Raw genomic sequence first — 23,292 nt, 5'->3', positions numbered from 1 at the left:
ACGTATACGATTTTGTACAAAATTTTATGTTATTTTCGAAAATACAATTAATTACCTCCTATTTTTTCGTTTGATTCGATTTCAAAAATATTCTCTTCGAAAATTTGCAATAATATAAAATGTTGTAATTTTGTTATTTACAGTTCAGTTACGTGAAAAATATTTGTGACGTATTTTTGTTTGTCATTACAAAATCGAGGGAGGTAATAAACATCAAATTTGCGTGTTTAACTTAACAATGTCATGTTGTAGGTTTATTGTCATATTAATGAAAATATTAGAAAAATCTGTTATGAACTGTTTTTGATAATTGAAAAAAGGTTTTAATAATTAAAATATATTGAAAATCTATTGAAAATAACCACGTGGTCTTACCACGTGATAAACCACCTAGTTTTACCACGTAGTTTTTCTCTTAAAATGCCACATCGTTTTTAAAACCCAGGTGGTTTTGTAATACCACGTGGTTTTTTCACCAAGAAGCTCAATAGTTTTCACAAATATTACCTTCTTCTTCCTAGTTCTACTGATAAATTTTTTTCTTGTCTTGTTATATACTATCGTAATAAATACTTTTACAAACAGTTTTCTGAGCGATTTCTGTTCCTCTATTGGAAAAAATCACGTGGTTTCACCACGTAGAAAAACCATGTGGTAAGCCACGTGGTCTTAAATCATAAATCACGTGGTTTTGTTTCAAATTAACACAGGGTTCTTAAAATCACGTAGTTTTATTACGACTATGTGGTTTTTCATAAGCCATGTGGTATTTTTAGACAAAACCACGTGGCTTATGATATAAAACTACGTTGTTTACCACAAGGTTTTTCTACGTGGTAAAACCACGTGGTTTTTTTCTATTTTTGAGCATATTAGATAAGACAAACAAACATAGCAAATAAGGTAATCTCTATTTTATATTTAGAAACTACAATCAGTTCATCAATCACAATTTATATTTTTTTTACTACCTCCCCCGAAAGTTCGAGTTTAAGTGGCTGTAAAAAGGGACGAAAGCCGATATTCCTTCCCTATCGATGCGACGCATATATCGCATAGAGGGGTCAAGAGAAAAGCTCCCTGCTCCTTACTTTTCTTTTTCGTGAGAGAGAGGTAGAGAGAGTGAGCAGCAGTGCAAATGTTCATTAGTATTAAGTATTTACCTTCGCAGCGTTTATTAATTTTTTTTCAAGCTGTGACAAAATTTGGAGCACGTGTCGAACTCGAGTGTGATTATAAATTTGTCGTGCAATACATATTATCTCTTTCGGTAATGTGTAACGTACTGAATTTCTAATCTAAATCTGAATATAGAAACAATCATAGGATGATTGTTAAAAAATGTCATCAAAATTGAACTCTTGACTTTTGCAGCAACCAATGCCGAGAAACGAAGAAATAATCATATTAGCGTATAAATGATTGAATACTGTTGATAAGCAAAAATAATATTTATACGTTATCATTTAGTACCTCATAAAATTTAAAGAATTTTTAATTAAATTAAATCGTTTTGACCGACTTTTTCGCATTTCAAGCCTGTTAACATCCACTAACCAACAACCCTCGCTTCACTTGAGTCGTAAATAATATTGGATGATACAGGCTCTCTACTTTTGCCGTAAACATAACCTACCACTACTGAATCTAATTATTTTCTGATTGTTAATGAACCACAAATTTTCGGCCGAAACTGCAGGAAAAATAGTATACATTACACGGAACGTCACTTAATAATGCGTTCTGGTGGTTTACCCCTTGGCTTCGCCTCGGGGGGCAACTTCACCGCCGGAGCGAAGAAGTTGTTCCTTGTAATATAATGTACTATGAATTACATGTCGTGTGTAGTTTAAAAATCTAATTAATACATGTTAAAGAATGATGTTTCTATATTCCAGAGTGTCTTGTTTTGGGTTTTTTGTGTCATAACAAATGTAAAAGTGCAAAATAATCATACACTTCAGTTTAAGTTATAATTATTTTAAGTTAATTAAAATTCATATATAATAATTAAAAATAATCTATAACAGCATCTTACATTATTTTAAGGATAATTGGATAATTAATTAATATGGTACAAAAATCACGTGAATTGTCACGTAAAAAATCTCGTGATATAAACTGTGATCAATCACACGATGCATAGCATGATATTTTCAAGCAAAAAGTCACATGATAAATCACGTTATTTTCTTTAATTTAACGTATTAAAAATATCATATTGTAATAAGTATTACAATTATCAAAATTATGATAATGATTATCATGACTAAGATAAGTACTATTTTACTTGTAATTACAATTATTACCGTTAAAAAACCAGGATTATTAAGATACATGTACGTAATTAAGACTATAATCATCATTAAAATAATTATGTGATGATTATGATTATTCTAATATTTTAATTATTGTGATAATAATAATATTTATAATAATAACAAAATAATAATAGTAATAATAAAAACAATTATAATAATTTCTACAGTTACGACGGTGGTAACAAAAGTTATGATGATGATGAACATGCTCATTCTTTTTATGATTGAAATGAGTATGATAATGATAATAACGATTATGATAATTATAAAATTATGAAGATACTGATTACTATGATTTTTCTATAGTAATTATAGTTCTTCAAACGAATGAGATGAATGCAATTGAACGAATCACAATGATAATGATGATTGTGTTAATGATTGAAATAAGTGTTATGTCTATTACAATATTTAATAAGACTAAAATGCACACACATACACCCGCGGGCGTACAATGACTATGATAATGTTTATGATTGCGATAATTGTAATTATAATCATAGAAATTATCAATAGTTTTATTGTTCTAATCGCCATGATAATCATCGCCCAATACTAAAAATCCATATCAATCTATATGGTTCTTTTTATTGGGCGTAATTATCGTCATAGTTAACATCATCTTTATCACAACAATTATTATCGTTATTAATATGACAGTCATTGCATTTGTTTTCTTAATTATTATTATAATCATATCAATAGCCCAAATAATTCATCCTGATCGTAATCACTACCATCTTAATTGTTATTATAGACATCTTAATTATCATACTCGTTACTGTAATCGTCACGACCATAAACATCACCCAACTTTCATTATTATCATAACAATTCTTATAAAAACTATAACCACTAATGTAATCATCTCTATCTTCATCATTATCACAATTTTGATAATTGTAAAACTTATTACAATATAATATTTTTTATTACGTAAATTTAACCAAAATAACGTGTTTTATTACGTGACTTTTTCATGATGTGTAGCGTGACATTTTGCTCGAAAATATCATGTGATGCATTGTGTGATTGATTACAGTATGAATCACGTGATTTCTCACGTGACAATTCACGTGATTTTTGTAAGTAGGATATTATACTTAGAAAAAATGTTTGCCTCATATGCGAACAACGCTAATGCTTAATTATTAACTATTGGAGATGTGTGTACTAAGACGCTGAAGTCATAAGATGCAATAGTAAAAGAATAAAAAATTTTAGTCAAAGATGTTTGAAACATTCATGTACTAATCGCTTGAAATTTTTACACTTTTTAAAACTTAGTTTAAAAATAATCACGTCGTATCTTGAAGGGAAAGCAAAATAAACCAAAAAATAGGACTAAAGCTACATTATATAATTGATGGTCAACTGATTTTATTATTTTCACAGAGCTTTTAACTATAAATTATTTGTACCCTTCTAAACATTTACTTACGTTATGATTGTTACAGACTATTATATATACATCTTTATTTATACTATACATATTATATATACATAGTTTATCTATGATTAACTGAAGCATGCATATTTATTGTAGACACTGTTGTACGGGCTGCGCTTGGCAACAAACTTTTGTTATTTGATCTGTAATTAGGTCCACCTACAATCCCTTAAGTATATGATTGAATGAATAAATAATCTAGAAAAGGTATTGTAAACGTGGTGCTTACAAGAGAACAAAAATATCAAGATGCACCCAATGAAACGTATGTTATTGATATAAATACTTATACTGCAATACGAATGAAAGGTACGCTGGTGACAAAGTTATTAAATTTACTAAGAATTTTATTAAATTTTATAAACTCTTACGATATATAGCTATACTTAATCTACAGAATTAATAAAAAGTTTAATGATACAATAATACAAATTAATGACATTTTATAAAGTTTTGCCGAAAAATTTTTAACGGTGTACACATCAAGAAAGATATAATAATACTTTTCAAAAAATAATCATAATACTATAAATTTCGAGCATAAACAGCAAAGAAATGTACGGAAATCGTGCCAAATAGCTACATTTTGTTTACAATATATTATATAAGACAATATTATTCTAATCTTTGATAAATGATTAGTATTAAATACAATAATCTCCAAAATTATGATCATTTATACAAAACACTTCTTGTTCTTCAAGCTGTAAAAGATAAATATACAGATATGAACAGATTAAGAATGATTGAACAAATTGTAGCAATCAAATACTATTACAATCACTAAATTATATATTATATAAGAGTAGAGATAAGGAATCTGTTAGGAGTGAGGCGGGAAAATGACTGTACGAAAGTATTTAACATTTTCCATGATAAAACTTTATATGCAGAGCTCTTTTCGATGCATCCGTCCAATAGTTGCATTGGCACAGTATACACAGCAAGGTTGGGTATAAGAGGAAAAAAGGAAAGGATTTAAACACGTTTCGTCCTAGATCGTTGGCGGGACTCATCAGTGTGGCTGTGCCAACGATCTTAACCATAGACGCTGGTGTCGCAGGATGGAATTTTTGCGTATGATATGCATTCACATACCACGGGCGTATGTATGATGGAGCAGAAGGGCTGGACGAACAGTGCAGGATGTTGTGCAACATTATTATATGTCACGAGTCTAACTCTGATCCAAGACTCAAATATTACTATATTCAATTAGTTAAAGCACCCTCCACTGTCATATGATATAGGAGTAGAGATAAGTGATCTGTTGGGGGTAAGGCGGGAAAATGACGTATACGAAAGTATTTAACATTTTCCATAATAAAACTCTATATGCAGAGCTCCTTTTGATGCATAGGACGAAACGTGTTCAAATCCTTTCCTTTTTTCCTCTTATACCCAACCTTGCTGTGTATACTGGGCTAATGCAACTAGGGGTAAGTGTAACTATCTCCGTGCTCTGCCCTATTACCGTGGATTTTGAAAAACTGATGATTACTTGCTTAAAAAAGAAATGTTTCATATAAAATAATTTTTCAATTTTAATAATCTAAAATGACGTTAATGTAGATGCAATTCAACCAGAAATATTTGTGTGTATTTTGAGTAAATAATTATTTTCCACGGTATTCGGTACAACGCGCTAATCAACTCATAGTGTACGTATTTCCGCGGTGAGCGTACATAAACATAACCCTATACTTACAGAACGCACGATAGTTAACGCGTAATCAATTAGTAGGTGAGCACGTCAATCTAACGTAACCAAGATGAAGAAAACTAAAAAAGGGAAGAAAGGCAAGAAATCGATCGAAATAAAGAAAAACAAAAAGTGTTACTCTCTAGAGACATTAAAATTAGCTTTGAAAAGTATCTATTCTAAAAAATCTATTGCTGAGTGCTCAAAAATGTATAAGATTTCTACTAAATGAATCAGCAAGTACAAAAAAAAGTAATATATTTTTAAACAACAAATAAGTCATGTAGAAAATGTCATGTAAGTCATGTGAAATTTGCATTTTTTTATATTCCGCAAATGCAACTTTCTTCACCCACGGTAATACGGACACGGTGATTGGGTTTGGCTTCATAAATTTTTTTTTAATATTCCGTAAGTGATTATGTAAGATTTAAAAAAAAAATATTCCAAAAAATTGTAGTATACCATTTTTTATGGTATATTTAAGTTGGAATTTTCAGTACGTGCCACGGAGATAGGTACACTTACCCCTATTGGACGTATGCATTAAAAGGAGCTCTACATATAGAGTTTTATCATGGAAAATGTTGAATACTGTCGTATATGTCATTTTCCCGCCTCACCCCCAATGGATCACTTATCTCTACTCCCATATCATATGATAGTGGAGGGTGCTTTAACTAATTAAATGTCCTAAATTATATTGTTTTTTTTAGCAGTCTAAGTCAGTTATTCTTATAATAAACTAGCTTTTTCTTCTGCTGTTGGAGATTTTGGTAAAAAGGCATTAGTTTCTTCCAAGTGCTTATTTATTTTTCATTTCATTAACAACAAAGAAAAGCTCATATAAGTTTGTATATAAGAATTAACATAAGATCTTACCTTAGATCTTATATAAGTTCTTATGAATTATTTTTTCCTGGGCATACGTTAGTTGAAAAGCTTACTCTCTTACTTAAGACATTATTATTATTTATTAGTGTTTATTATTACTGTTAAAATAATAATCATCATGATCTCTAAGGTATAGTTGTTGTAAAATGTAATTGATAAGACATAATTATGTTTTATGTAATAAATAATACTTTCGATGTTTTTTGCCATCCAGAATTTCTTACTGTATACTATTCTTTCTATCCTTTATTATACATACGTATTGAAGTATAAATTATACGTTAATAGTATGTCTCAATAGTCCTTTAGACTCTTATGCCTTAGCATCTATTATAAAATTGTGAGAACAGGATCCATAAAATCAAGTTGTATAACTAAAGAGACCCTCCAGTGGATCATATAATGACGGATATTAAAAAAGTTGAAGAGTTTGTACTCAAACATTTCGTAAACAGTCGCTTACTATTTCTATTACGTAGATTAAAAAAACGTATCCTTGCGCAATGATCGGAGTCTATAGTAAGAAAGTATACGTAGCTTTCTAGTACGTTAGTGAGTTATGTAGTCAATTAATGTACAGAAAAAATATAAAGGTCATTATCTAGACTAATAGCATTCCTTGATGCCTCTTGAGTGGAATCTTAAGTTAAAGATTTTATAGAAAAGAAACACGTGGTTATACCACGTAGGAAAACCATGTGGTAAACCACGTAGTTTTATATCATAAACCACATGGTTTTGTCTAAAAATATCACATGGTTCTTAAAAAACCCCATAGTTTTAGTAAAACCACGTGGTTTTCAGAACCCTGTGTTAATATGGAACAAAACCACGTGATTTATGATTTCAGACCACGTGGCTTACAACATGGTTTTTCTACATGGTGAAACCACGTGATTTTTTTTAATAGAGGAACAGAAATCGCTCAGAAAATTGTTTGTAAAAGTATTTATTACGATAGTATATAACAAGACAAGAAAAAAATTTATCAATAGAACTAGGAAGAAGACGGTAATATTTGTGAAAACTATTAAGCTTCTTGGTGAAAAAACCACGTTGTATTACAAAACTAGCTGACTTTAAAAAAAATCCAAAACTTTATAAACGTTAAATTGTGTTAAATGTTGTCAACTTCACTTGAAACATTGTCTAATATCGATATATATATTTTTTCATTGAGATAATCGATAATTTTGAGTCGAATTTTCCATTTCGACCTATGCCCACAACTCAATTTCACTCATAAAAACTTTCACTGGTAAAAAATAAGGCTTATCTGCCACTTGGGTGTATAAGCATTATATACTTGAGCTATTGGGAATAGGATACCTTAGCCCCACCAAAAATTAATAAGGACGAGTGAATAAAAAGTTATAGTGATTTTATAAAAAATACTGAATTTTAGCCAAAATCACATTATTAGCGATATTTACGCTCTAATTGAAACAGCTGTAACTTATGAATGGAGCCACAAAATGGAACAAAATTTTTTTTTTAATCGGTAGGTCTTGACTCCACGGGCTTTATCTTGAAAAAAAAGTACGCGCATGACTGTTTTCTGCAATCGTCACCAGCAAGTAATAGTGGGTTGCGCTCTACGTTACCATCAGGTCAGTAAGTCAACTTTCTTGAATTAACTGGCGCTCTGTTCCGTAATCTGGCCAGTTAAAATAGCAGACGACGTAAAAGTCGAGAAAAAAGTGAAGATTTCATCGCTGTTGACTGTCGTCTGCTATTTTAACTGGCCAGATTACGGAACAGAGCGCCAGTTAATTTAAGGTAGTTGACTTACTGACCTGACGGCAACGTAGAGCGCAACCTTAAATTACTTGCTGGTGACGATTGCGAAAAACACCCCATATTGCGACCGTCAAGTGCGGTAAGGTAATTATTTGTCTTATCGATTGTTGAAATGACTAGAGAAATTTAGATAAATCCCCTTTTACGCTAGAAAAAAAGTTTTAATTTGCACAGTACCACGAAGTTCAAATTTTAAATTGTTTGCAGTATTGAGTAAACAATTATTTGAGAAATAAAAGTCATAATTATCATATAACTGTATAATAATAACAATTGTGATACAAAAACGGCAGAACTTCTGTCAAATGATTATAGTTCTTATTTATAATAAACTAGTGGAAAGTAATTAATAATAATTAATATTTGTAGGATTTTTAAATGAAGATTCGGTGACCGTAAGAAAAAGTGCGATGTATGTGAATTACACAGATAATATACAAATATGTTTCAAGTGTTGTGAAACAACTTTGATTAATTACTATATACTTTAAGAGCGTTCATCATATCGAGGAAAAGGGAGCAACTAAAGTATCAAGAGGCAAAAGTAATCTATAAATTACATAAAAATGTACTATAATAATAATAATTAATAATAATTAACAATGTACGATCAAAATTGAGAAGGAAAATGAAAATGCGCATTGAATGTAATCAATGGAACGAATATTTTATTATAAATCATGACTTGTTACAAAAACGTAATAAAAACTCAGTGTATTAAATAATGTTAAATAAGTAAAGAACTATTTCAAAAATCATGAGCAATAAGAGTAAGTTTTATCTTTGTACATGATAATTTTGACTCTTGTTTTTTGTTAACAGTATCTTATAATTAATACGTAGAAACAAACGCTTGGATATAATATTGAATAGATTCAAGTAATTGTTGAAATCAAATAAAAAGTATAATTGCAAATACAAAATGTTACATCAAAATTACAGTAATGCATATTTTTGACTTCGACCAAAGCAAAAATCCAAAGTTTTGTGTAAGTGTGAGTAATGAATATAAAAACTGTAGTAAGTTTAATTCAATCCAATTTCGTTTTTTTTATGATCTTTTTTTTTCCTTCTTTAGTTTAACTGTTAATAACTAATCTACAAACATACATCAGTTGCTGTACGCAGACCACATACGAAAGGTTTATATAAAATATAAAAAAAAGTGTACTGATTTATACAACTTTCCTACAAATACGCAAAAAAAAATTATACACCATAAACAATGAGAGAAATTATTCAAGCGATACTTGATTAAAAGTAGTGCTATAACTTTTTACTCCAACCATTATTTGTATACATTTTTAATATATGTATTTAAGAGTGTCATATATGTTTTTTTTAGTCTTCAAACTCATCTGATACTTCATATTTTCATTATAAATAATTTATGCACAAATGCTAATCAAAGTAATCATCGATAATGCCTTGTCTTTCTTGTACACCTAGTACATACTCATGGTTCACTTGGTCTTGCTCACCTCTATATGCGTCTTCTATCTCCCGGGGTGGTATTGGCATTAGTATGCTACGTGTCAAGAATTATTTCATAATTTATACGATTTTTGTATTTATTAAACATACTCTGTGCATGTACTCACCCGTTGTGTCTTAGAAAATTATAAGGTACTCCGCATGCTTTTACAATTTTACAAGCAAATAGAGGATCGTGATGTAAAGACCGATCTTTATTCAAACACCTGAAGATTTATTTAATAATTCCGAAAGTTTGCTCCACAACTCAGCGAGCTCGTCGAAGTGCATCTGAAAAACGCCTTTCTGGAGTATTTGGTGTTGCATTGAGTAAAGGGGTCAACAATATTGGAGATACAGTATAGCCACTATCTCCTGTAAAACAACAGTCAATAAACGAACTCATTTGAGTGATCACAAATGTTATTGTTATACTACATGTAGCTACTGCATACCAATTACATAATATGTTCCCTCGTTGTTTACGATTTCTAGATTTGCTCTTAGACTGTACATATGTTCTTTCACCTCGCTGAAATCCCACACGAATTGATCATACGTAGATCCATTGACTATTCTCATACTGAGAATATTGTAATCGGGGTCACTTATCTATTTTGAAAAATACAATACTTTCACCCATGATGCAAGTAAAAGTTAACATGTACGCTATAGCGATAAAACATTGTTAATAATAATTGAAAATACTTACTATTTGAACGTTAAGAGAATGTTCCTGGTGATGATTTAGAAATGCTTCTTCATGCTCCACTGGCTTATGAATTTTAGGTAAAGTGCATTCGAGGGCACCTAAAACACCGGGAAATCCAATTTTTTCCTCAAACCTAAAAAATTCTATAACTAATTTCTATGCTTTGCTTGGGTGCATGTAAAACGAGGCAGTGAAACATATAAATTTTGATTGCATTTGGAAAACTGACAGTAGAAGTGACAGATAACATTAGTACGGGTCCGATTATTATGTAACACAGTATTCGATGAATTATTTAAATGAACCCAAAGTACACAAATTATTGTTTATAAGCATGCATGAAACAGTCTTTTCCGCCTTCGGGTGGTTTGGGAAGGCTGGTACTTCCTCGGGCGAAAAAGCTGTTTTCCGAAACTCGTTCGAAAAGTCTCCTTTACGACCCTCGTTACGGACCTCGCCTTCGGCTCGGGCCGCAAACCTCTCGGTTCGCAAACAAAGACTTTTCAAACTCGTAGGAAAACTACCATTACAATGTAGCATTTGTCGACAGCATACAACTTTTAATTGCATCTTGTTCTACGAATTTTTATTCGCTTGCATTTGAGCTTGGATGAGTTTTTTAAAAATAAAATTATGCAAAACGTTTATAAAAATAAACAACTATAAGTCTGCTATACGAATACATTGGAGTACGTAGAACATCTCAAAAAAAAGCTACAAAACTTTTTATGAACAGAAATGACGGGGAGAGTGACTAGAGTAAGCTTGCATGCATGAGTGTAAGACAATCTTCTACAAGGCGAATATTGTATATATAAGAAAAATGAAAACATACCGTTGCGATGTTATCTGCCTTTCCACAGGATTTCGTGGGAACACTATGAATTGATCGCTGAGCATAATTATTGCTGGTATTACAGAATGTAGAATTATACTAAAAGTACTCTGGCTCATCGGGTGATGCACATCAGCGGAAACTCCTTTTTGGTATCCTCCCTCAGCTAGGAAACGAACAACCGCAAGAACTTGATGATGAGGCTCAATTGATTGACCATGGTAGTTCGAGTATGGAGCTAATACATTTATCAACAGATTGGCGACCCTGGGAGTCATACGGTAGTGACGTCTAAATAATTCATCTCCCATGAATAAAGGGTTGTTCACTTGACGAATGAATGTATGAACGGCACGTGTCGACCGTCTTCTTTCTTGAACCTCATCATCAAAATCAAATATTGCAGCCGCCGCCAGCATGATTCCCTTAAAAGATGATCCTTCACATAATTTAGTTTCACTCATTGAGTTTAATCCTAATTCAATTCTGTAGTCATTAAAAATATACTTACACAATAGAAAAAATACGATCTGCCTTGATATACGTGTTGATGGCTTTATGGCTACTAATGCTACAATTGTGCTGTTGTACGTCAACAGTCGGCAGAGTCGGCTATTCGGCCCTACTAACATAACCTACATCTTGAGTATCGTTGAACTATAAGGTTTGTTCAAGCTAATTCTCTGGGTGTCTCCAAGAATGTAATGAACAAGTGTTGTAAGTGTCTTCTCTGAGTGTCTCCGAAAGACTCTGACTCAGAGATGTTTCTAAATTAAAAAATTTTTTTTTTCATTTTCGTTGCGTGTAACTTTATAAACGTCAAAGTCATTCACCTTGTCAAGTTTTGGAACGTTCCAAAAGTATGTGATGCAAGTGCCCGGGGCGCCCACGTTTCGGAATACGCCCTTCATCAACATACAAGTGTTGTAAACTTGCCTTGCGCTCTGGACAAAGGCGTCACACCTGTTTCGGACAAGTATTATGAGAATGCTGCGTGGCATGAGGAGCCGAATATTTTTTCACGTGTGCCGTTTCTAGTGCACAAGTTGTTACAACTACTCTGTTACTCGAAGCTGCGCCAGCGAAGGTCTTAGTTTTTCCTCCCTATTAACGATCCAAGGATTAGAGGACTCGACGATTGATGATAAACAAGTGACAACGAGGGAATTACTATGGAAAAAAAAACAAGTGTGCAGCCTCCAAACTCATTTGCGTAAGTTTTCGACTCTTGCTTGTCATAAAGTACTTAAATAGAAGGCCAGGGTTCAAGAGGTGAATAAGCTTTTAATATTTATGTACATTACGAATACATTTGGAAAAAAATTAAGTAATTGAAATTGCATATAACGTGATACATTTAATTTTACGTATTTGTAAGGGACGTATTGTAAGGGTATATAAGTATGGAAAAATAATTTTACAGGTGTATAATAGATTTGTTCGATTCAACTGTATGGTGCGCTCTGAGCTTCGGACACCCTAACCGAACACGAGTTTTTGTCCAGAACGCACCAAACAGTTCCGGGCGACTCCCAATATACATACACATTTCTATTTGCATGTTTGTAAACAATACAGAAAGACGCGTTTATGTCTAGACTATCCTGTAATTGTATAACTTACTAGACAGTTTTGATACAGTTCTTGTTTAGTAGTAACCAACAAATAGTAATATTACTGCCATGTTGACATTTAAGATGATAAATTATCTCGTCTATGAGCAAATTAGTTCTGTTTGCTCATGAATAGATATACATATCAGAAGTAGCCCGGAATTCTTCGGTGCGCTCCAGACAAAAACTCGAGTTTGGTTGGGGTGTCCGAAGCGCACTGGACAATTGAATCGAACAAATCTAATTACGTAAAAAAGCGCTCACATATTAATTTTTTTTAATAAAAATTATATCAAATGATACATTAACTGTAGGACTACAAGACTGCAAATGAATGAGAAACAGAGATGGTGTATAATAAATTACATGAAAAATCACAGCAATTATGCGGCAAAATAATGGCGCACGGGTGCTAACGGGCAGCAACTTCGAGATGAGTAAGGCGATAGGCTAGCCTTTGAAGTTAACCATTTCGGACCTTCGAAGACAAGACAGCAGTGCATTGACGTAAGAATAACACAGCTCCACAAAAAAAATCGAAAGTCTTAGTGCTGAGACCTGACATACCCTCCTATTTGTAATCGACCACGCTGAATTCGAATCCGAGGTCAATTTTACTCTATTACGTCAGGATTTTTCATAACCTCAAAATTTAAGCCCAAAAACCCCATAACACATAAACCATTTAATGCCCGAGTATCTTGACCCAAGTAATGCTATAACCTTATAATTCGATCATCCCTAAACTCCATTAACCCCAAAACCCTAAAACCCAATGACGCCATAACCTCTAAACCAGATGAGTAACAGAAGTTTGAGTCTCTAGTGCTGAGATGTCTAAGTCAATGTTGTGTTTCTCCACGTATAGCGAATCTCCTGATTCGTCAGGCCTCCATAACGCCATAGATTAGGAGTTAGACGGATCTTTTGTATCACTGAAAAAAAAATTTTCTTTTTCAACATTGACCTAGACATCTCAGCACTAGAGACTCAAACCTCTGTTACTCATCTGGTTTAGAGGTTATGGGGTCATTGGGTTTTAGGGTTTTGGGGTTAATGGAGTTTAGGGATGATCAAATTATAAGGTTATGGCGTTACTTGGGTCAAGATACTCGGGCATTAAATGGTTTATGTATTATGGGGTTTTTGGGCTTAAATTTTGAGGTTATGAAAAATCCTGACGTGATAGAGTAAAATTGACCTCGGATTCGCATTCAGCGTGGTCGATTACATATAGAAGGGTATGTCAGGTCTCTGCACTAAGACTTTCAATTTTTTTTGTGGAGCTGTGTAATTATTATGATAATTATATCATGCATAATTACATCCCATTTCAACATTCCAATATGTGTATGCATGACAATAATGAAAACAATATAAAAATAATATGAAATTTAAAATGTTTTAGCACTGGGACAGGCTCCGTGGAAAAGCCAAAATGTATCAAGCTGAAAAAAAAATTTTTTTTTTAAAACGGGTAACAACAGCGGTGGTGCAAGCTTTAAAACCAACGATTTGTATGAAGCTGTACACACCATTGTGGGAACCGAACATCAGAATGGTACTGAACTTGTTCCGGAGAACGGCATTGTATGGAGACAAGCCGTGTGCGAGTCTGTAAAATCTATATATAAACTATTCATTAAATATAACCGAACAGTAGTAATTTTATCGCGTTTAACCCTTCTATTTTGTAATTTTATTTGTTGAAATAGTTAAGTCTTCGCCCAGTACTGAAACAGATGATGTTCCTCTCATTAATGAAATAACTGAGCCTAATCGACGGTTAGCATTTCCATTGGAAGATGTTGGATCTATCCCTAACGTAAAGGCGATTGTAGGTGGTTCAACGTCAACGGTTACAATATTCGATGATAATGTTGCATGCTCAACAACAAGCAAAATTTCGCCTGATTTATCACGTAATGCATATCCTGCTTCAGAGCTCAATAAAGAGTCAGTTCCTGTATTAAAAAATTTCACATCTGGTTTACAAATGGAAGTAGAAGAGACATATTCAAAATCTGCAGAAAAATCTTCCCAGAGTCTTCTTGCACTTGAAACAAAAAGAGAATTTTCGTTCGATGAATTTGGTAATGCATGAGATTCATACAGACTTTTTTACGTGTACGTCTTTGACTTTCAGGGATGTTACATAAAATGAAGTTTAATAATTTGTTTTTTAGGTACTGAAGAGTACAGGAAGCAGGAAGTTCTGACGCAAACAAGTGCAACGAAAACTAAAATTGTGGGGTTAACTCCAAAACGTAAGTAACACACAGTAGACAAACGAACTCAATGTCAATGAGGCAAACACCCAAGTTAAGTAAAGGCTTGGGTTATATGACACTTACACTATTGAGAGCTCTACAGGAATCAAAGTCAGAAACTGTTGATAATAAATCATATAAAGCAACATTCGAAAACCATGTCGAATCCTGGCGAAATAAAAGTGAGGAGCCTTTTATATGGTTATGTACGGTAATGGGTTGCATTAAAAAATATAAATAATCGTTTTATTTCCCGAAAGTCCAAACCACACTAAAACTGTTGCAATTGATGCTATTAACACGAATACGAACATCGTTTGCTCACTTGTGAATGAATTGAAAGATTAAAAAAAAATTGAAGAACAACGACTAGAACATGACAAAGCCCAATACTCCAAAGAAAATAAGTTATATAAGTCAGCGATAAAATTTTTTCAAGCCTCCACGAAGTATTACAAAAAAAAAATCATAAATTTATAACTTAATAGTGAGTATTGCACGCTGAATTGAATAATAAGTTTCGTAAAAATTAAAATATTACCTAATAAGAGGACGTATACATATACGAGTGAAAAAAAGGGTCGTAACTAAAGACCAAACAGAAATAATTTAGGAAACACAGTTTTAAGTCTTTATGTAAAAACATTTGCGTTTATATATATACATAAAGCACTTTAAATTTTGCGAGGACATATACATACGTATATTTAAGAATTGCATATAAATGGTTGGAAAAAAAAGTGGCAACTATTTTAATATGCATGTATGTATATTACACTCTTAAATACATTTATTAAAAATGTGTACAAGTAATGGTGGGAGTAAAAAGTTATACAACTACTTTAAATCAAGTATCGGTTGAATAATTTCTCTCATTGTTCATGGTGCGTAATTTTTTTTGCGTATCATAGGAAACTTGTATAAATCAGTACACTTTTTTTTATATTTTATATAAACCTTTCGTATGTGGTCTGCGTACAGCAACTGATGTATGTTTGTAGATGAGTTTTTAACAGTTAAACTAAAGAAGGAAAAAAAAAAGATTATAAAAAAACGAAATTGGATTAAATTAAACTTACTATAGTTTTTATATTTTGTTTGAGAAACTCTTTATTTGTTGAGTACAAGGGAAGCAAACCCGGCGACAATGAATAGCGTGCTGTCTGCGTACTATGCTCTGCTGATATTGTTGGTGGACTAGCTGTCTCGAGCGGCTTGCTGGCTGCTGCTGGTGTGACTTGGCTGGTAGAGGCTTGTAGCTGGCCAGCTGATGCGTGAACCTGTGTGTCAGGAGACGAACTGAGCTGGTCCCGGCACAGGCCGTCGATGCCAGCGGCAGCGGCGTAATGAAGCGCTGAGACGATCAGGAGGGGGGGCCGACCGACAGTATATCGTCGAACGAAACATCCCGCCCGCCTCGTTCCAGGAACGAAACTTCAAGTCCCGCCCGCCGTATCCAGAGCGGTTTCGCCTCCGGGCGATGCAGGCTGAGAGGCGGTCCGGGTAATCACGGGAAGCAGCGTGACTTTCGTGATTGGCCTGGTGTATTCTCCCGTCGCCGTTCGGACAATCACAGCGCGTACGAGAGGGCAAGCGCCGTCAAGGATGGGTGGGTGTCGCTCCGTGAAGGTCATCTCGGCGTGCTGGAGGCGACCGCCCACACGCAGAACGCCGTCTGTATGAACGAAGGCTGCAAGCGATGTCAGTGGGTGCCGCTTGAGAAGGGCGCGGCCCGTGCGAAGCAGTGCAAGTTCATCAGAGAAGGCACGCTGCTGGCTCAAGCGCACGCAAGCGAGGTAGGCATCAATCAACTCGGTAGCCGTCGGTGCTGAGAGCATCGGTCGTGTAGGGGCTCGGCCGAGATGGAGTCTCGCCCACCGATGCAGGTGGGTGAGGGTGCGCAGGAGGACGCCCAGATCGGAGAACAGTCGGAGAAGGTCGAACTCGGAGCGGAGCCAGCGTAGAACGACTTGGGAGTCGCACCAAGCGTAGCATTGCTCAAAAGGGATATTCCACTCGCTGACGACCAAGCGCAGTAGTTTCGTAGCAAGCAGCGCGGCACGCAGCTCAAGGCGAGGGATCGTCATGCGAGCCTGGGGTGTGGCTGACGGCTTGAGGCTTCGGATGGGCGCAAGTTTCGTCTTGGCCAGCAGAATGTGGCAGCGGACTTGCCCTGAGGAGTCCTGCAGCTGGGAGTACACCACCGCGCCCATCGCGCGGCGGCTGGCGTCTGAAAAGGCGTGGAGGTGAATCTTCGACGGAGCCGAAGATCCAATCCAACGTGGAATGGAGAAGCCTTGGATTGATTTCAGCTCAGTGGTGAAAGCTGACCATCGAAGAGCCATTGATGCAGGCACGACCTCATCCCAATCTAACCGGGCGCGCCAGAGATCCTGCACAAGGAGTTTGGCTTGGAGTATGGTCGGCGCGAGCCAACCGCAAGGATCAAAGAGGCTCGCGAGTCCAGCAAGGATGCTCCACTTGGTGTCCTGTTCTCGAGCTGCCGGGGGTGTGAGCCGGAAAGTATCCGAGGCTGGGTCCCAGCTGATGCCAAGCTCGCTGACGAGGCCGGCGTCGCTGAGCTCACGCCACGTAGGGCGCAGGCAAGCTTCCTGGGTGAGGTCAGCCAGAAGTTCGGCGTCATTGGCGACCCATTTCCGGAGTGGAAATCCGCCTGAGCGCAGCAGACCGATTACTTGATCCCGAGAGGATGTCATCCACGTACCGATCGTTCATGACGACAGATACGGCGTCCGGCCACAAGTGTCCTTCGTCATGGCAGAGTTGTTGAATCACACGCAGTGACAAGTAGGGCGAGCAAGTCGCGCCATAAGTGACGGTGCGCAGTTGATAGTGTACAGGCGGCTGACTCGGATCGGGGCTCCAGACGATGCGCTCAAGGTCTGCGTCTCGCGGGTCGACCCAGATTTGGCGGAACATCATCTGGACATCGCTGCAGAAGGCGACGCGATGTCTTCGCCATCGCAGCAGGACTGTCGGTAGTGCGGCCTGGAGTCTCGGCCCGGAGTGCAGGATGTCGTTTAGGCTGTAGCCGCTCGAGGTTGGGTGCGAGGCGTTAAACACGACGCGCAACTTTGGTCCAAGGTTCCCGTGTTGCCAGATGCCGTGGTGCGGAACGTAGCAGACCGTGCCGCTCGGTTCGGAGAGCTCTCGGCTGGAGAGCTGCTTCATATGACCGAGGGTGAGGTACTCGCTCATGAAGCGGTTACGACTCGGTCGCCATCTTTGAGTCCCGCTGGAGGCGACGGTGTAGAGATCGCAGTGAGGCCAAGGCGCTAGCCAGGCTATCGCCGAGGAGCGGTGCAGCATTGGGCTTCATAGGCAAACGCACGATATAACGGCCGTCCGCGTCGCGCTGGTAGTTGGCGAAAATCCGCTCGCAGTCGATGTCATCGGGCGTGCGGCGGCAGACGGAGGGCACCTCTTTAAGTTCCCAAAAGCGCTGGAGTAGCATGACGAGCTCGCGATGCCAGGGTGGAGCCAGCTCATCGTGAAATGTTGGACACGCGACGGCGCTGTCCAAGGGGCGCCCAGGAGCACACCCGACTAGAGTCCAGCCGAGTGCTGTATGCTGACCGACGATCTCTCCACGCTGATGGTACCCAGGGCGCAGCAGACGGCTGTAGACCTCAGCGCCGATGAGAATATTGACCGCACGAGGAAGGCCAAAGTCGGGGTCGGCGAGGTCCTGCAGGCTGGCCCAGACTCGCAGGATGCTGGGGTCAAGCGGGGCCGCAGGAGTTGAAAGACCGAGGTGGGGTATGCACAGCGCCTTCAGATGCAAACTGGGGGTGCCATCCCCTGGCATCAGGCGCAGGCTGGCGCGGAGTGTCGACCTTACGGCGTGTTCGCCGCCGATGCCTGATACGCTGGTTCTAGAATCCTCCAAAGGGGCCTTCAGGCGGCGAGCGGGCTTGAAAGAGATGGCCGTGATCTCAGAGCACGGGTCGAGGAGGGCTCTCACGGTGACGATGGGCCCCCGGCCACCGCTGAGTTGGACGAGCGCGGTCGGAAGCACCGCGAGTCATTGCCGGGACTCATCAGGAGTCTTAAGGAGATCGGAGCTGGTTGGCTTCGCATGCTTGGGTGGGTCCGAAGATCCTGGAGCTTCGGACCGGCGCTTGCGGCTGTCGTGCAGCAGACTGTGGTGCGCCGCCCGGCAGCGCTGGCAGACCGACTTGGAGGGGCAGTCATGCAGGGAGTGCCCTGGCTTCAGGCAGTTAAAGCATAACTTCTCCTGGAATACGATGTGCATCTTGGCGGCTGGATTCAGATCCCGGAACTGACCGCAATGCCCGAGATAGTGGGGTTCATGACAAGCCGGACAGTTCGCTGGGGCCTCCTGGGTCGTGAGGGAGCGGAAATTGCGCCCTGCGTGCGTCGAGGAGGGCCCTCGTGAGCCGGTGGAGCCAGCTGAGCGCGCTAGATGAGAAGCCTCTACGGAGCTGAGAGTGCGGCATCTGCGCCGCAGAAACGCAGCCAGCATGGTAAAGGTGGCCCAGGAATCACCGGGCACGTCGCTGGAAATCTCCAGCTTCTCCAGCTCGTCTTCCCAAGCACGTCTTGTGGTGGCATCCATGCCCGTTGCTGCAAACGCGATGAACCAATCATCCCAGGAGGCGACAGGGCGGCCGAGAGCACTAAGCTGATCGCGATGACGTTCAAGCGTGTCCAACAGCGCTTGGAGACCTCCAGCTGACTCGTCCCGCAGAGGCTTGATGTTGCGGAGCGCCGCAACGTGGTCCTGCACGAGGAGCCGCCGATGCTCATAGCGGGCCTCGAGTAGGCTCCAGGCTGTCGGGTAGTTGGACCCAACGATCTGCACGGAGTCCAAGACGGCCTTGGCATCGCCTTGAGTGAGTGACTTTAAATAATAGAGTCTCTCAACGTCCGTTAGCTGCTTGTCGTCGTGTATGAGGGCTCGGAACAGGTCCCTGAAGGATTCCCAGTCCTCTCATCGTCCCGAGAAGGGCGGGATGGTGATCGTAGGCAACTTGGGCCCACGATGTGGTGCCGGTTCTCCGGCTGGGCGGATTTCCCCGTGGGCCCCGGTCGGGGCTAGTGCGAGCCGAGCGTCATACAGGTGTGACCGGGCATCGACGAAGTTGGCCTCTGCGGCGGCATATATGTCGTATACGGCGTCGCCGTGTTCGGTGGTTTCTGCGGTCAACAAACCCACGTGGTTGACCTGGAAGTCATTCCAGTAGGCGTCCAAGAGCTCAAGCCGAGCCGTGACGAGGCCTGGGGTCCAGTGGCTTGTCTCGGTGGCCTTTACAGCGGCCGTGAACCGAGCGATGACGTCGCCAAGTCGTTGTTGGGTGGCGAACAGGGCTGACGCCTGTCCGGTTTCCCTGAAAATCATGAATATAACGAGTTCGACGTTGAATCATCAACGGAACTCGAGGCGGACGCTTCTTGATCAGTTATAAGTCGCTCTGCTGAGCCAACTGTTTTGTAAGCGAGGCGACACGGCGCCAGGCGCTCGAAAAGGATGACTACTCTGCGAGCGAGGCAGCAAGGCGCCAGACGCTCAGTTGGCTGCATGTAAATCCACGACACGGGCCTCACGGCGACCGTGGTGGTCTCGAGTGCGCGTGCACTTGTGAGCAGCAGTCATGCGATGCGGGCAAAATGGCGGCCGCGGGGGCTAAAGCTCGCACGGCGAGCAGCCAAACCTCAAATCCGCGACACGGGCATCATGGCGGCCGTGGCGGTCCAGAGCGCGCGAGCTTCAGTCGGCGACGCCTGCAATATGGCGGCGGCAGTGGCTAACGCTCGCACAGCGAGCAGCCAATATGGCGGTCCCAAGCGCGCGTTAACTCGCGAGCTCCAGTCGGCGACGCCTGCGATATGGCGGCCGCGGTGGCTGACAAACGAGAACCACGGCTGCCACGCAATCCGTATCATGGGCAGCGTGGTGGCCATGACCTCCGGCTTCATTAATTAACGCTCGTGGACGTGCAAGACACGCGCATTAACACAAGACGCAGGACTTAATGCGTACTTACATCGTGCCGGCTTTCCTCTCCTTGTTGCTGAATCCGGCTCGAAGGACCAATGTTTGAGAAACTCTTTATTTGTTGAGTACAAGGGAAGCAAACCCGGCGACAATGAATAGCGTGCTGTCTGCGTACTATGCTCTGCTGATATTGTTGGTGGACTAGCTGTCTCGAGCGGCTTGCTGGCTGCTGCTGGTGTGACTTGGCTGGTAGAGGCTTGTAGCTGGCCAGCTGATGCGTGAACCTGTGTGTCAGGAGACGAACTGAGCTGGTCCCGGCACAGGCCGTCGATGCCAGCGGCAGCGGCGTAATGAAGCGCCGAGACGATCAGGAGGGGGGGCCGACCGACAATCGTCGAACGAAACATATTTATTACTCACACTTACACAAAACTTTGGATTTTTGCTTTGGTCGAAGTCAAAAATATGCATTACTGTAATTTTTATATAACATTTTGTATTTGTTATTATACTTTTTATTTGATTTCAACAATTACTTGAATTTTTTTATATAATGAACGCTCTTTAAGTAAATAGTAATTAATCAAAGTTGTTTCATAACACTTGAAACATATTTGTATATTATCTGTGTAATTCACATACATCGCACTTTTTCTTACGGTCACCGAATCTTCATTTAAAAATCCTACAAATATTAATTATTAATAATTACTTTCCACTAGTTTATTATAAATAAGAACTATAACCATTTAACAAACGTTCCCGCAGGCTTTCTGCCGTTTTTGTATCACAATTGTTCTTATTATACAGGTATATGATAATTATGACTTTTACTTATCAAATAATTGTTTACTTAATACTGCAAACAATTTAAAATTTGAACTTCAAGGTACTGCACAAATTAAAACTTTTTTTCTAGCTTAAAAGGGGATTTATCTAAATTTCTCTAGTCATTTCAACAGTCGATAAGACAAATAATTACCTTACCGCATCACCTGACGGTCGCAATACGCGCGTACTTTTTTTTCAAGATAAAGCCGTAGCTTTTATTTAAGCCCAGTAAGAATACTCGAACTGTTGAAGGAGCTACACGTGTTACAAAGAGATACAATTATTCAAAAATCGATGAAAATTGACTTTTATATAATTTCGTATAACTTTTAATCTTGTAGTTGCATCCCTATAGGTATTTGTTACTGATGTTGTGTACAGTAGAAATAACAGGTAAAAAGTTTTTTTAAACAACTTCTTTTTGAACAATTTTCTCAGTCGATCTGAGCAAGTTACGATGGAATTACCCATGTACATGTTGGCTTCAAAAAATTGAAAGGTTACACAATCATTATTACAATATAAATAATGACAATTTCGTTGCATGGGGAAAAAACCCTATTTTATGCTGTGCCCAGACGACAAAAAATCATGGGAAACGTAAGGAAACTCATTGCTCCAAGAGTATTGTTTTTTACAGTCGAAATTATTGTGTGAATAGAAAAAAAAAATTTCTACCGCGGAATTTATCGATTGACATTCTTTCACTCTAATGATCACAATGATGACTTTAACAAGGCGTATTACAAAATTATTCTCTTTAGAGCTGCTACGAAAGTAAGAAACAAAAGTGTTAAGTTGTCGGACTAAAATCTTTTGATTGCATAAAAAGAAAATTTTAAACAAAGCAATACAAATAAGATATTCTTGATCTAGTTTCAGACTATAATGGACTGTTTATTTTTATCTTTTGACAATGTATCAGTTGCAAATTTTTCTGAATTATCTGCTTGTGCATGTAGTTAGTTGGAAGAAAACTGCAAGCCACAAATAAACATATACATTTCTAAGTACAGCCAGACAGTATTTTAATAAATTCTGATCACTATTTTAATAAATCACTGATCTTCTTTTATTTTTTAGACTCTCCGAGAAATTGTGATGTCTGTCTCAACTCAGCTTGCTGATGAAACAAGCTAGTACACGCGTAATTACATCTTCGGAATGATCGGTTTTATTATTTGACACTGTGATTTCATATAGAAATCATATTTCGAAGTACGATTGCAAAAAAATGTTATTTTTGTTAGTGTACAACATAACTCAATCGAAAAAAATTTTAATAATCTTGTAAAAATGATTTTTAGCTATCTTAGAGACTCCAGTCAATTGAATAGGGATACGAATGTGATATAAGAACATCAAAAATTAAAAATTTATACAAAATTATTTCTCAAAAGTTTCAGAATAA

At 38.4% G+C, this 23,292-nt stretch overlaps 2 protein-coding genes across 2 annotated transcripts; both read right to left on the bottom strand.

The window, feature by feature from the left end:
• Nucleotides 1-16,506: 16,506 nt before the first annotated feature.
• LOC149373786 (uncharacterized) lies at nt 16,507-18,289 on the bottom strand. The gene is made up of 2 exons (XM_089595710.1): nt 17,869-18,289; nt 16,507-17,765 (listed from the first exon to the last, which is right to left on the bottom strand). Exons 1-2 carry the CDS (start codon nt 18,287-18,289, stop codon nt 16,507-16,509), a joined length of 1,680 nt encoding a protein of 559 aa, XP_089451836.1.
• A 7-nt stretch (nt 18,290-18,296) lies between these two features.
• LOC149373785 (uncharacterized) lies at nt 18,297-20,453 on the bottom strand. Its single transcript, XM_089595709.1, has 3 exons — nt 20,086-20,453; nt 19,123-20,025; nt 18,297-19,080 (listed from the first exon to the last, which is right to left on the bottom strand). Exons 1-3 carry the CDS (start codon nt 20,451-20,453, stop codon nt 18,297-18,299), a joined length of 2,055 nt encoding a protein of 684 aa, XP_089451835.1.
• Nucleotides 20,454-23,292: the final 2,839 nt, after the last annotated feature.

This window comes from Copidosoma floridanum, unplaced genomic scaffold, assembly GCF_036245765.1.
Source record: "Copidosoma floridanum isolate Cflo_tuat_1 unplaced genomic scaffold, Cflo_Japanese_pri ptg000027l, whole genome shotgun sequence".
NCBI classification, from domain to species: Eukaryota; Metazoa; Arthropoda; class Insecta; order Hymenoptera; family Encyrtidae; genus Copidosoma; species Copidosoma floridanum.
The sequence above is the reverse complement of the archived record's forward strand: the minus strand, read 5'-3'. Positions and strand labels throughout refer to the sequence as shown.

Excerpts from the sequence above, each read along its gene's own strand:
- LOC149373786 (XM_089595710.1), bottom strand. The coding sequence starts at position 18,289 with ATGAGCGAGTACCTCACCCTCGGTCATATGAAGCAGCTCTCCAGCCGA. Across the intron at positions 17,766-17,868 it reads CTCGCCCTACTTGTCACTGC|TAATCGGTCTGCTGCGCTCA; the intron begins GTGTGATTCAAC and ends CTCGGGATCAAG.
- LOC149373785 (XM_089595709.1), bottom strand. The coding sequence starts at position 20,453 with ATGATTTTCAGGGAAACCGGACAGGCGTCAGCCCTGTTCGCCACCCAA. Across the intron at positions 20,026-20,085 it reads GCACCACATCGTGGGCCCAA|GGACCTGTTCCGAGCCCTCA; the intron begins GTTGCCTACGAT and ends GGAATCCTTCAG. Across the intron at positions 19,081-19,122 it reads AAGACTCCTGATGAGTCCCG|CGGTGGCCGGGGGCCCATCG; the intron begins GCAATGACTCGC and ends CGTCCAACTCAG.